The 12,519-nt window shown below is 45.6% G+C and overlaps 1 protein-coding gene across 1 annotated transcript in view; it reads left to right on the top strand.

The window, feature by feature from the left end:
* Galm (galactose mutarotase) overlaps nt 1-12,519 on the top strand; it is a 71,771-nt gene that overhangs the window by 8,996 nt on the left and 50,256 nt on the right. Inside the window, exons 2-4 of the mRNA XM_010604974.3 lie at nt 645-799; nt 4,472-4,678; nt 11,009-11,090. Of these exons, the coding sequence (XP_010603276.1) occupies nt 645-799; nt 4,472-4,678; nt 11,009-11,090 (444 nt within the window). The remainder of the gene's footprint in view (nt 1-644; nt 800-4,471; nt 4,679-11,008; nt 11,091-12,519) is intronic.

Here is a 12,519-nt window from a genome sequence, read left to right on the forward strand (position 1 = left end):
CTTTTTTTTTTTTTTTGAGACAGGGTTACACTATGCAGTTCAGGCTGGGTTTAAACTGTGTAGCCCTGACTGGCCTCGAACTAGAGGCAATCCTTCTGCCTCAGCTTCCCAAGTGTTTGATTACAGCTGTGCACCACCATGCTCAGCCTCTTTTTGTATCACTTAATCTCTTTAAAGGATATTTTCATATACTAATTATATAATTTTTAAAAGAGAATATGATAATTTTTCCCCAGGAGTACACAAAAATGTAATTTTAAACTAAGAACATTGATTGGCCTAAAAAAAAAAAGAGCAAATTTTAAAGCAGCATTATAGGAAGATCTCGTTTTTATAAAGAGAAAAAAAAGCAGTAGTCTGCATACACTAGAAGCGGGAAGGATATAAATAAGAATATGAGCAAGGGATCTCTCTGGTGATAGGATTAAGGTGGATTTAAATTTCTTTGTGCATTATAAAAATTCTGTACAATTTTTTTAATGAACCTGAATTACCTCTGGAGAAAGAAAAGGTCATGGGTAAAAAAAATCGCATTTTCCTGTCCTTCCACGAGGACTTTCAAAGCCCGACTTGCGGTTGAGCATAGCTCCCCTCAGAAGAGAGTGGTGAGCAGCAGTAAAACTTGTTGTCTGCTGTCCTTGCAGGGTACCTCCAAAAGCAGCCCTATTTTGGAGCCGTGGTTGGGAGGGTGGCCAACCGGATTGCCAAAGGGACGTTCACGGTGGATGGGAAGAGGTACCAGCTGCCCATCAACAGGGAGCCCAACAGTCTGCATGGAGGACTGAGGGGGTTCGATAAGGTAAGCTAGGGGCCTCTGACAGCCTCTTGGCACGGTTCACAAAGCGCCCTCGAGCTGGCCTTCTGTCTACGCAGCCCCAGGCCTTGCGGTGATCCGGGGTTTGGGGAGCAGGCCCCACGGCTACATCCGGGACCCATCCTTGCCTAGGCCCTCCCGCTGTCACAGGCAGGGGAGCTTTGAGTGAGAAGATAGGAAATTAATAAGAATACCTAGCATTTACTGCTCAGGCATTTGCATAATTCCCTAATATTTTCTACAGCTCTGTATCATAAGCAGATGAAAAGGCTTGGGCTCTGAAAGGTTACACAGCTCCTAAGTGGGACAGCCGGGGCGGCCTGATCCCAAGCCCTCATTCTATACCTACCACTGCTCTGAATGCGGCCCTGCATCCAGGCCTTTCTCTCTCTGCCGAAGTGCTTTGTGCCTCAAAACTACCTCTGCTTCTTTCCACTTTCCCCTTCTAAATAAAAGTTCCTATTCCCCAAGTGAATCCCTAGAAAACAGGTCAGGAAAACATATGGATCCTTTCAGGCTGTGAGAGAGAATACTTCAGAGATGAAGTTCCTTTAAATTATAACCCCCCACACACACCAGCTGTTTGCTAGAGTAGAACCAGAAAAGACAGGAACAGAGGTGGCAGCTAATGACCACAATTTCTTCTTTTCTGTCTCTGGCCATCACCTCTCCTGTGGAAGGAAGTCGGTTGCTCTCAGTTTTCCGTCTCCCACCAGCTTCCTGTCTGTGGCCTGGAACCAGACTGCCCCGTTGGTTCTCTTTTTCCTCAGTGATGGGCTCTTCACCCAGGGAGAGCAGAAGGCTGAGGGTGGCATGTGCTCTTTCCATGTTGGCACAGACTCTCCAAAGCATGCCAGGTCCGTGGCAACGCCTGGCTGGGGGAAGTTGGGCCTATCTCTGACTGGGATGAAGCTCTGCAGAGTTATCTCTGAGCGGCACCTGTTCGAGCTTGTTCCTGTTCTCTCTGTGGTGTTTTCTGGGGTATTGCTTGATAAATACTCCCTGTCTGAACACAGAAAAACAGTCTTTGTCCCTTTTCAATTGCTGCAACTGAACACACCAACTGAGAAATGTATGAAGGAGAAGATTTGTGTAGTTCACAATTCTGAAGTCTAGAAAGTCCAAGAGCAGGGTGCCAGCCTGTGGCAGGGCCATCTTGCCACATAGTAACATGGGGGATAGCGTACGTGTACCAGCCTGGTTCTTTCTCTCTTACAAAGCCGCTAATGCCATCTTGAGGGGGTGACCCTCATGCCCTCATCTGTTCCTAATCGCCTGCCAAAGGAGCCACGAGTATTTTTATGGAGCCACTGAAATATTCTGAGCAGTAGGTTTCAATATAGTAACATGAGCAGCACCAGATGAACCTTTTTTTTTGGCACCGGGGATCGAACTCAGGACCTTGCGCATGTGAGGCAGGTGGCAGAAGCACTGAGCTAAATCCCTGGCCCTGAACTTTTTCTTTCTTTTTTTTCCCTTTTCTTTTCTTTTCTTTTTTTTTTTTTTTTGAGAGAGGGTCTCACTATGTAGTTGAGACTGACCTGGAACACACCATGTAGCCCAGGCTGGTCTGGAACTCACAGCGATCCTCCTGCCTCAGCCACCCGAGTGCTGGGATTAAAGGTGTGCACCACCACGCCTAGCTGAACTTTTTCTTAATGTTTTATTAGATTGCAACAAATACTAAATGAATAGTTTGGAAGTATGTGCTATTCTATTTATATCAACGCATTTTTTTGAAAGATGAAAGTTGAGACACTGGAGAAGATCCAAATAGTGCTTCAAAGCCTAGAGATAAAAAATTTGTGGAAATTTGGAAACTACAGGGTCATGAAAATCTTTCCAGTAAGAAGAATTACACTTAACTAATAATTTGGCTTATGCAAAATCTTTCCATTGTGTCTTTGCTCTAAAAGAGAAAATTTAGGCTGGGGATCTAGTGCAGTGTGAAGGCCCAGGGGTCAATCCCCAGCACTGCAAAGAAACAAACAAAAAAGAGTGGGGAGGGGAGAAAGAGACAGAGAATATCTAGGTAGCAAGGTGGTATTTTATTTTGAATATTTAATTCCTAAAATTTCCCATTTGAGGAATTCTTTTTTTAATTACACATGCAACAGACTTCCTATTTTTAAGAATCTTGAAAGGTCAGAATTTCTGGGAGATAATTCAGGTGTAAAATGCACTTTTTGCTAAGCCCCGTGAATTTGTCTCAAATGCTAGCCTCTCTCCTGTGGACGAAAGAGAACCCACTTTCCAGGTTCTCCCTGGCAATCATGTTGTCTGTGAGAAGCAGGCCCTGCCAGCCCAGGGTGGACAGATCCTGGGCTCACCCCCATTCCTCTGGCCCAAGAGGTTACCTTTTAACTCTATTCGGAATGACAGTTTGACCTAAATTGTACGGTTGGAAATGGAGATTTGAAGAAAAATTCGCCGAGCCTCAGATATGGACTAGGTAGGGTACAGTGTGCAGCCAGACTTGAATTTGAATCCCAGCTGTGCGGCACGTGTAGCACCGAATCCTGTGGCACTAATTACGTGTAAGAATTTAAATTGATTTTTTTTTTTTCCCTTTCAAACATGAAGTGTGAAAAAGGGTTCCACAGTACTTCCCTGGGATGTCGGGGGTAGAAGTGGGCAAGATAACTCCGCCGAACTCCATTTGCTCATCTGTAAAATGGGGATAACAGTATTAGTTGGGGCCATATGAAACTTGTCAGGGTGTAAGTTTCGACCTGACCTACAGAGGTGGTCATTTCATTTGGCTCAGCCTAATCCTTTCCTGTGAGCTGATGTACGTACAGCACCAGGTCCATGTTGTCTTAGGCCCTCTAGTGCCAGGTGGAGGGGAGGCCCTCTAGTGCCACTGTGTACATCTAGGATCCTACTCCTACTTCCAAAAGCTCTTTGGGAAAACTTCTCTCGTATTTTGCTTGTCTTTCTTTGAATCGTATTTACTAGAACAAGAAGATACCTCTAGCATAATTTTTAAATGCCTTTATTTTATAGAAACTTCGATGCTTGAAGTCATATGATGAGTTAGGAGCAAACCAGGCCCCCAAATTAGGACTCCTGACTTGGAGGCTGGACTTCTTAATGGAAAAGAAGTACCTTATTTGTTTTAAATTCTGCCGTGTGAACATAAGAACCATGGAATTTGTATTTGTATATAAGGAGTTAACAGCTGATTCATTAAGGTTACTTTTTTTTTTTTTTTTTGGTACCAGGGATTGAACTCAGGACCTTGAGCCTGCGAGGCAGATGGCAGCACCACTGAGCTAAATAAATCCCCGGCAAGGTTACTTTTTAGTACTCTTGAAAGTTGTTGATTGCCCTATGACATTTATCAGAATGGAGCTCCAAGATTCAAATAAATATATATTAAAGAAGAGAAAAATAATATAGATGCATATAAAATCGGAACGCATATAGGGAATAGGTACAGAGAAAAATACTTTTTTTTTTTTTTTTTTTTTTTTCAAAAACCACTTAGCTTTATAAGACAGAGTTTTAGATGAGTTAAAATTCAGGCTCTTGGGTCGAAGCCTTAATGATTATATAACTGTCTCCCTTTCTGGAATCGGTTATCTTTACTACTAAAATGTGGCATTTAGCTCGGGACTGGTGTGACTAAGCAGCTTGGCAAACACTTTTTGCTAGGTCCTCTGGACGTCTCGGGTGCTGTCCAATGGTGTGCAGTTTTCCCGCGTCAGCCCGGATGGTGAGGAAGGCTACCCTGGAGAGCTGAAAGTCTGGGTGACGTACACCCTGGATGGCGGGGAGCTCAAGGTCAACTACAGAGCCCAGACCAGTCAGACCACGCCAGTGAACCTGACTAACCATTCTTATTTTAACCTGGCAGGCCAGGTGAGTGAACTTGCTGCCTCGCCCCTTTCTAACTGACCGTGCTTTTTGGAATAACCAGGAGGTGTGGCTGGAGAGACCAACCAGTGGGGACTTCTGGGGGGTCTGGGGTCACCCCTTGAAGGTAAAAAGGGCCCAGCACAGCATCTGGCTCATAGTAGGTGCTCAATAAAAGAAAGCCATAGAGGAAGACAGAAGGAATACATTGTCCTGCCATTGTCCCGTGTGCTTCACACAAGTAACTAGCTATTTCAAGAACTGGCTCGCTCATCTAATTGCAACATGTGCTTACATTCACTTCCCTTATTGTACTCCTACTCTCCTAACTACTTCGATTTAAGGTGCCTTCTGCCCTTGGCTCCCTGGCAGTGAGGTTGGCCCTCACCGTGTAAATATGCTGCCAACCTGTGTGTGCTCCCACAGTGCAGCCCCCCGGCTCCTCCTACAGCCTCTGGTGGCCAGTCCTGCCCTGCGCAGGTCAGTGAAAAGAGCACTGGACTTGGATTTAGCAGGCTGGGCTTTTTAGGTTAAGGGGCATGTTCCAAATGTTATCATACTCTCTTTCCTGAGAAATAAGACCTAGCCGGAAAATAATGAGCCTTGAAAACTAGAGATCACAAAATGCCAGCCCTAATCAGCCTGTCCTTGCCTGCCGGTGGCAGTTTTGATCTCTAGTTTTCAAGGCTGGTTATTTTCTGGCTAGGTCTTATTTTTAGAGAAACACAATAGCTACCTGTTATTTGTCAGCCACTGTTAGAAGCACTTTCTAAAGCTGTTGGTCGAGATAATGAAATCAGCCCAGCCCAGGGATGAACCGCAGTGGGAAGGCCTTTAAAGTGTCCACTGATGGACGGTGTGCAGCCACAGACACCCCCTTCGCGCATCCCCTCTTAACCGTCTGATTCTCTCCCAGTGGGAACAGCTTTGCTTGTTGGGTGGATCACTCTAGACAGAATGAAAAGCTCAGCCAAACCTTGTAGATTGTACCTGTTACTTCCTCCTTGTCCGAGAATTCATCACTCTGCACTTGTCTTGATTCACTTTGGCATGATTTCTATAAGAGGATGTTTACAATATCTTACATTTTTGCCCTTTTTTATGAATGTGCTGCTGCTCTGCTGATTTGTTTCTGTAATTTTTCTCAAATAGCAGAGCTAATTGGCTCTGACATAATTTCCAGAGTTCACTCTTTAAAAATAAGAAAGAAGGCTTTTTACTGGCTTGTTCTTCAGGAACATCTACTATCTTTCTTGAGATTTTAAAAGCAAACCAAGAGCCAAAAACAAAATTGAACACCCCACCATAAGAGGGTCAACTTTTAAAAATAAGTTCAGAAGAAATGATAGAAATAGAACAAAATATTGTTTTATGTAGGTCATAAATTATGGTGATTTCTCTGTTTTCCACAGTTTTGTATACTTAGGGACATCCTATTTTATAAAGCAGAGAAGCAGGGACTAATCTAAAGGAGTAGATTCAGAAATAGAAAGAGAAATTATACAAGTAGCGTTCCATCTACTAATGTGCTCCAGTGAAGGAGATAGATAGCAGTGTAAGATTTTTCTGAAGCTCTGTCCATTTTCCACCCTCCCAACCCCACAGGGATGATAGGTATCTCTGCACCTCCTCCCAGAGGCTGAATCATTTCCTAGATCCGAGAAGTCACTCGGAAAGGTGGACAATATAAACCCTCTACAAACACTTTTTGTATGTTTGTTTGTTTTTGAGATAGGATCTCTACTTCAGGCTGGCCTTGAACTCACTGTGTATCCCAGGCTGGCCTCAAACTCGAAGCATTCCTCTGCCCCAGCCTCCTGAGTGCTAGGGTTACAGGCGTGCACCACCACACCTAGCTGGAAACTCCTTTCATAGCTTCTTTTTTATTTTTTTTAGATACCGGGGATCGAACTCAGGACCTTATGCTTACAGGGCAGGCACAGCACCACTGAGCTGAATCCCTGCCTCCCCCATTGCGTCTTTTAACATATGTGACACTGCCAAAGTGAGCTCCCCATAGCTTCTTAATAAGTGCAATCCAGGCACCGCTTTCGAGGTTGCATAGGTGGAGGGGATGGACCCTCAGGGGCCTGGGTTGGTCGAGGGCCCCTGCCTCCTCAGAGCCTATCTTGCCCCACCCTGGGAAGCATTATTATCTGCGGCAGGCCTTCTCCAGGGAAACAGCTCGAAGCTTGACGCTTAACTTAGTCAGCTCACCTTCTTTTGCCTTTTTGTTTTCTAAATTTAAACAGTATTTGTGTTCTGCTTTGGGGCCCAAGAATTGGCCCAAGGCTTCTAACTCTTGAGTGTTGGAGGAGGCCTGGGAGGTGGTGGGGAGAACTGTGTTTATCAGGTGAGGGGAGAAAGGCTGGAGGACGCAGTGATTTTTGCTCTGTTTGGTTTGCTGTACCCTCCTATGCCTAACACAAGACCCAGAGAACGTGCTGTTTAAAGAGCTGTGGCAGCAAATCCAGGGAAGCAGTGGCCGTGCGTCTGCTGTCACTAGGTAGAGGCCAGGCTCTTCCATTTCCCCGCACTTCTCAGTGGTGGGCCCTGGCTCTGGCTTTGTCCCCTCGTAGCCATCGTGTGGTTGTGACAGCTCCAGGAGTCACTTCCTTCTGTAGTCATCTCCAGAGACAGAAAAAGGACCTGTTCCCCTTTCACATCTCTAATGCGGCTCCTTTTTCTAGAAGCCCGGGGCAGACCCGAAGTGTGACTCATGCCCTGCCTAACATGAACCACGCCATATATATTGTTTTTAATCTTTTTTTTTATACCGGGACTGAACTCAGGACCTTGCTCTTGTGAGGCAGGCGGCAGAAACACTGAGCTAAATCCCCGGCCCTAGACTGTGTATTTTATATGTTGCTCAAGATAATTCCTCTTCACGCAATAAAAAGAGGACAAAAAAGCAGGAAGTCTCTGGTTGGACACTCCTGGAATTGTGCCCGATCCAGACTTGTGCTCTGGGGGTGGGGCGCAGGCCCCTTTAGGACCTAGAATAGAATAAATAAGCAGCCAGTTTCCTCCAGAAGAGGGAACGTGTTGTCACAGGATTTGCTATGGCTTCTGTGTAGTCAGCAGGGTCCCTTCACTCCCGCTGGAGGTGTTAGGATCACAGCACACAAGGTCTGTAAGGGCCCACACTGGTCATCGTGGCTACACGAATAGGTAGCAGCTAAGTGAAGTTAACCAAAGCAAATATCGAACTCAGAGATGAGCCTCAGGGTGTGTTTGTGACTTGGCAATTTCTTGCCAAGTTCCCATCAGAGAGGACATGAATCCAACAGTGCTGTTTCCGCTTGAGTCCACCATGGTATTTTTCCAGGCCAGAAAAAACATTAGAAAAGTCTGCTTTTCTTCCACCCGTGAATGTCACTGCTGCCTGGTGACCTGTGGCCTCTCGGAGAAGAGGTGCCTGTAGATGTACCTTCCTTCCTCCCCTCTTCTCCTGGCATCTCAGACTCACCAGTTTATTTGAGTTTGTTTTGCTTTTTGTTTTTTGTTTGGGTACCGGGGATCAAACTCTGCTCCTTGCGCTTGCGAGGCAGGCGATGGAACCACAGAGCTAAATTCCCGGCCCTTTATTTTAGTTTCGATGTGTGATTTTCAGGTTGATTCATTGTTTCCTGTCCTTGTTCTTGTCACTGGGTTTTTTATTTTTATTTTTGTTTTTGTTTTGAGGTAAGGTTTTGCTGTGTAGCTCAACCTGGCCTTAAACTCACTATATAGCTTAGATTGCTCCCAAACTCACAGTGATCTTCCTGCCTCAGCCTCCTGAGTGCTGGGATTACACATGTGCACAACAATGTCTGGCACTAGTTCTAAAAAAAAAAAGTCAGGTGTGGTGATGGCACATACCTATAATCCTGGTACTCCAGAGGCCAGCCTGAACTACGTAACAAGGCTGTGTCTCGAAAAACCAAACCAAACAAAACAGAAAAAGACATTCATAAACAACTGTAAAACACTAGGAAAAAAGCCACAAGCTCGTTTATAGGAGAAAAGATAAACAAACTGTGATATAGTCACACAGTGGAATACTACTCAACAGTGAAAAGGACCAAATTATTGATCCAATAGCATGGATGCTCTCAAGCGCATTGTGTTATACAGAAGATGCAAGGTGCACAAGCATATCTACAGTAGGATTCTGTTTATGTGAAGTCCTAGAGGAAGCAAAACTCATCTATAGCAGTAGAATCAGACCAGGGGTCTGGTAATAGAAATGTATCTTTCTTAAAAGAAAGAAGAGTGGACTGGGGATTTAGCTCAGTGGTTCCAGAGCCTGCCTCGCAAGCGCAAGGACCTGAGTTCGATCCCCAGTACCACAAAAAAAAAAAAAAAGGACGCAGGCACCTGAGGAAACTGACTCCCCAGACAGATGCTAGACCATGAGTCCAGAGCAATCTGCGCTCTTACTTCATTGATGATGTTTGAGAGGCTGTGTCTTTCAAGTCTTGTACAAAGGAAGGACAGAAGAGCTTTTTTTCGGGATTCTTCAGCTCTATGTGGGCCATATAACAAAACCCTCTGGGTTCGGGCTGGTAGTGCACTTCTCTAGCATGTGCAAGGCCTTGGGTTTGGTCCTTAGCACTGCAAACAAATAAACAACGATTAAAAACAACAAAAGCAAGCCAGGCATATAGGTGCATGCCTGTAATCCTAGCTACTTGGGAGGCTGAGGCAGGAGGATGCAAATTCAAGGTCAGCCTGGGCCACCTAGCAACCTTCTTTCAAAATTTAAAACAAAAGAAAGGCTTGCTGGAGATGACCTTACTGTGAAGTCCCGGACTTCAATCCCCAGTACCACAAAACAAAACTCCATGTTGAGTTGAGCCCTTTAACACTTCCAGAATCTCTCCCCTCACTTCTGCTTTCCTCAGTCCCAGAAGCCTAGTCAGTGGTAGCACTGCGCTGAGATGGAAGAGGAGAGCAGAAAGAGATCTGTCCTCCAGAGCTTCACTAGACGGGAGCACAGACCCCTCCCATTCTGGACCTGCCCTTCTAGGGCAGACCTGGAGGAGCCGACAAGCCAGGGAGGGAGTGTGGCGGAGGGGAGGCTTGGTCTTGGCCTCGCCTCATCTCCAGCGCCTCCTGCCCTTGCCCAGCACACACCCACTGGGAGACTGAGGGAGTCTCTTCTTCCGCAGCAGAGCATCAGGGGAGGTCCTGCCACATTTGTTCATGGCGTCTCATGGCCTCTGCATCTTCGGCCTTTCAGAGTGGCTCCCTTTGAATGGGTGTCCCAAGTTCTGCTCACACAGTCTGTGCCCTGCCAGCCTGCAGCCTCTGTCTGTTTCGCTGTCTGGAACGAGGCAGAGGCTCAGTTTTGCTTTGTTTGGGGTTTCCTGGCCTCAGCACTGTTGAAATTCTTGGCGAGGACCACTGTTCCGAGCCTTTAGCAGCCTCGTGGGCCTCCTCCCATTAGATGCCGGAGCATCACCACCCTTACACACGATCATCAGTTTTGTCTCCAGGCATTGCCAGATGTCCCCTGCAGGGCATTGTGTCCCGGCTGAGGCAAAAGCCCTCACTTGATTCCTGTTTCCCGTCTTCTGCTATGAAGCTTTACAATGTTATTGTTCATAAGAAATAAAGCCATTGTGTTAGGAATACGTGTGTGTAGTGTTTGCCGGTTTGCAAATGGCACAACATGCCCTTACCAGGTTCCTCATCAGGACCCTAAGAAGAAACGGGGACATCGTTACCCCGCTTCTGCCCCAGAAGAAATGAGACTCCAGGAGGCTCTGTGACTTTGCTGGGCCCACACAGTGCAAGCTAGAACTGGTCCCCGGCCCTTCCACCACCGACCCGACTTCCTGGCGAGCCTCCGATTCCCGCAGGAGGCCAAGTGCTCAGGAGCGTGCATGGTTCTTGCTCCTGAGCTTCACGTGGTACAGTGGAGCCCTCTGAGTGGGAGCTGGGACAGAGATGGTGACAGATGCCCCCCTCTGGTGAGCCTGCCTGTGTGCTGCAGGTCGGTGACCTTGATGCTCTGTGGGAGCGGGGAGCAGAACCGCCTTCGCTAAAAGCCAAGGGCTGGAAGACTGAAACCCTCCGGTCCCCCTGACTCCTCACTTTCATGTTCCACTTACAAAGGAAAATACACGGGGAGAGTCACACATTGGAAGCTCCTTCCGGATTTGTCAGTAGTTCTTTGGAGGTTGTGTCTACTGCACTTAAATGATTGTATTTAATCATCACCACTGGTCCATACGAATCTCTAAAGTTTTGGTCAGTGACGAAAACGTTTTTGCAAGAGAATTTATAATGCAAATATAGAAAACAATAGTAAGCACCCCTCCCTTCTGTCCTCTTTCTTTTCCCTCCCAGGGCTCACCAAATATATATGACCACGAAGTTACCATAGAAGCGGATACTTTTTTACCGGTGGATGAAACTCTGATTCCTACAGGTGGGTGAATTTAGACTTTTTTTGCAGCGTGGAGTCATGGGTTGGATTCTAAGCCCAAGAGAGCACAATGGTGAGGAAACTGATGAGACTCTAATAAAGGCTGCAGTTTATAGAGTTACACCAGCGTTCATATCCTAGTTTTGATATTTCTGCCCTGTTTGATGTGAGATGTTAACACTAAGGAAAGCTGGGTGAAAGGAATACAGAGATGTACTATTTTTGCCATATTTCTGTAAATTTAAGAATTATCTCAGAATTTCAAAGTTAAAAGAAAATCTGAGTAAGAGACTACTTCAAGTTTATCAGATGCCTTATCCTAAAGAGGGCTTTTGCTTTACTTTGGCCTCTTTAACGCAATGGGGTTATATTTATGGCTGCCAGTTTACATTTTTTAGGAGGAAAATGACAAGCACGTGAGCCTGCCTACTGAATAGCAACTTCAGTTAACAGCAGAAATTAGGAACTTCCATAAATATAGAGGCTATAAAACTTACTGGAGTAATAATGAAAAATTGGGATAAGCCAGGCATGGTGGCACACGCCTGTAATCCCAGCACTTGGAAGGCTGAGGCAGGAGGATCTTTGTGAGTTCAAGACCAGCCTGGGCTACACAGTGTGTCCTAGTACTACACAGTAGTTCCAATCTCAACTACATAGTGAGACCCTGTCTGAAATAACCAAAAAAAAAAAAGCAGGGGTGGTGGATAAATTTAAAAATTTTTGGCATCCCAACTATGAATATTTTCCTGGCTCCAAGGTTGGATTTAGAGGCTCTTATGTCTGTCTTGGAAACATGTGTCATCTTCTGATATTTAAATGGCCCAGTAGATGAACATGAGTAAGCTGGTCCTTCTTGCACTAGATGCAGAATTGTTGCAATAGAACTATCTGGTATGAATTATAAAGAAAAACAGTGATGGCTGCTGTTTTGTGACTTGATAAGGAAGTGAACTAAGTAGCTTATAAATGCAGGTCATGAAATAATTGCATATTTGCTGTATATGTTAATAGAATTTTCTTGTGCTATCCTGTTGAATTTTGATTAGATGAAAATCATAAAAATACATGACTTCATGCCATGTAAACAGTGCTTGTCACATAAGAAATCATGGTGGCGGCTGGGTGTGGTGGTGCACGCCTATAATCCCAGCACTTGGGAGGCTGAGGCAGGAGGATCGCTGTGAGACCAGCCTGGGCTACATAGTGAGTTCCAGGTCAGTCTCACTACATAGTGAGACCCTGTCTCAAAAAAACAAAAACAAACAAACAAACAAAAAATCACGGTGGCAAAGCACAGAAGAGCCTAACTTGCAGTGTGATGGGCTGCGCAGAACTCTTTCATCTCAGTTCTGCACTAAATGGCCAATTCTCTACCTCTGAGTTCTGTGCTTTGGTAGGAAAGAAGTCTTAGCTCTAGTCTTAGTATGGC

This window comes from Fukomys damarensis, unplaced genomic scaffold (genome assembly GCF_012274545.1).
Source record: "Fukomys damarensis isolate Sample0158 unplaced genomic scaffold, DMR_v1.0_HiC HiC_scaffold_2, whole genome shotgun sequence".
Classification (NCBI taxonomy): domain Eukaryota; kingdom Metazoa; phylum Chordata; class Mammalia; order Rodentia; family Bathyergidae; genus Fukomys; species Fukomys damarensis.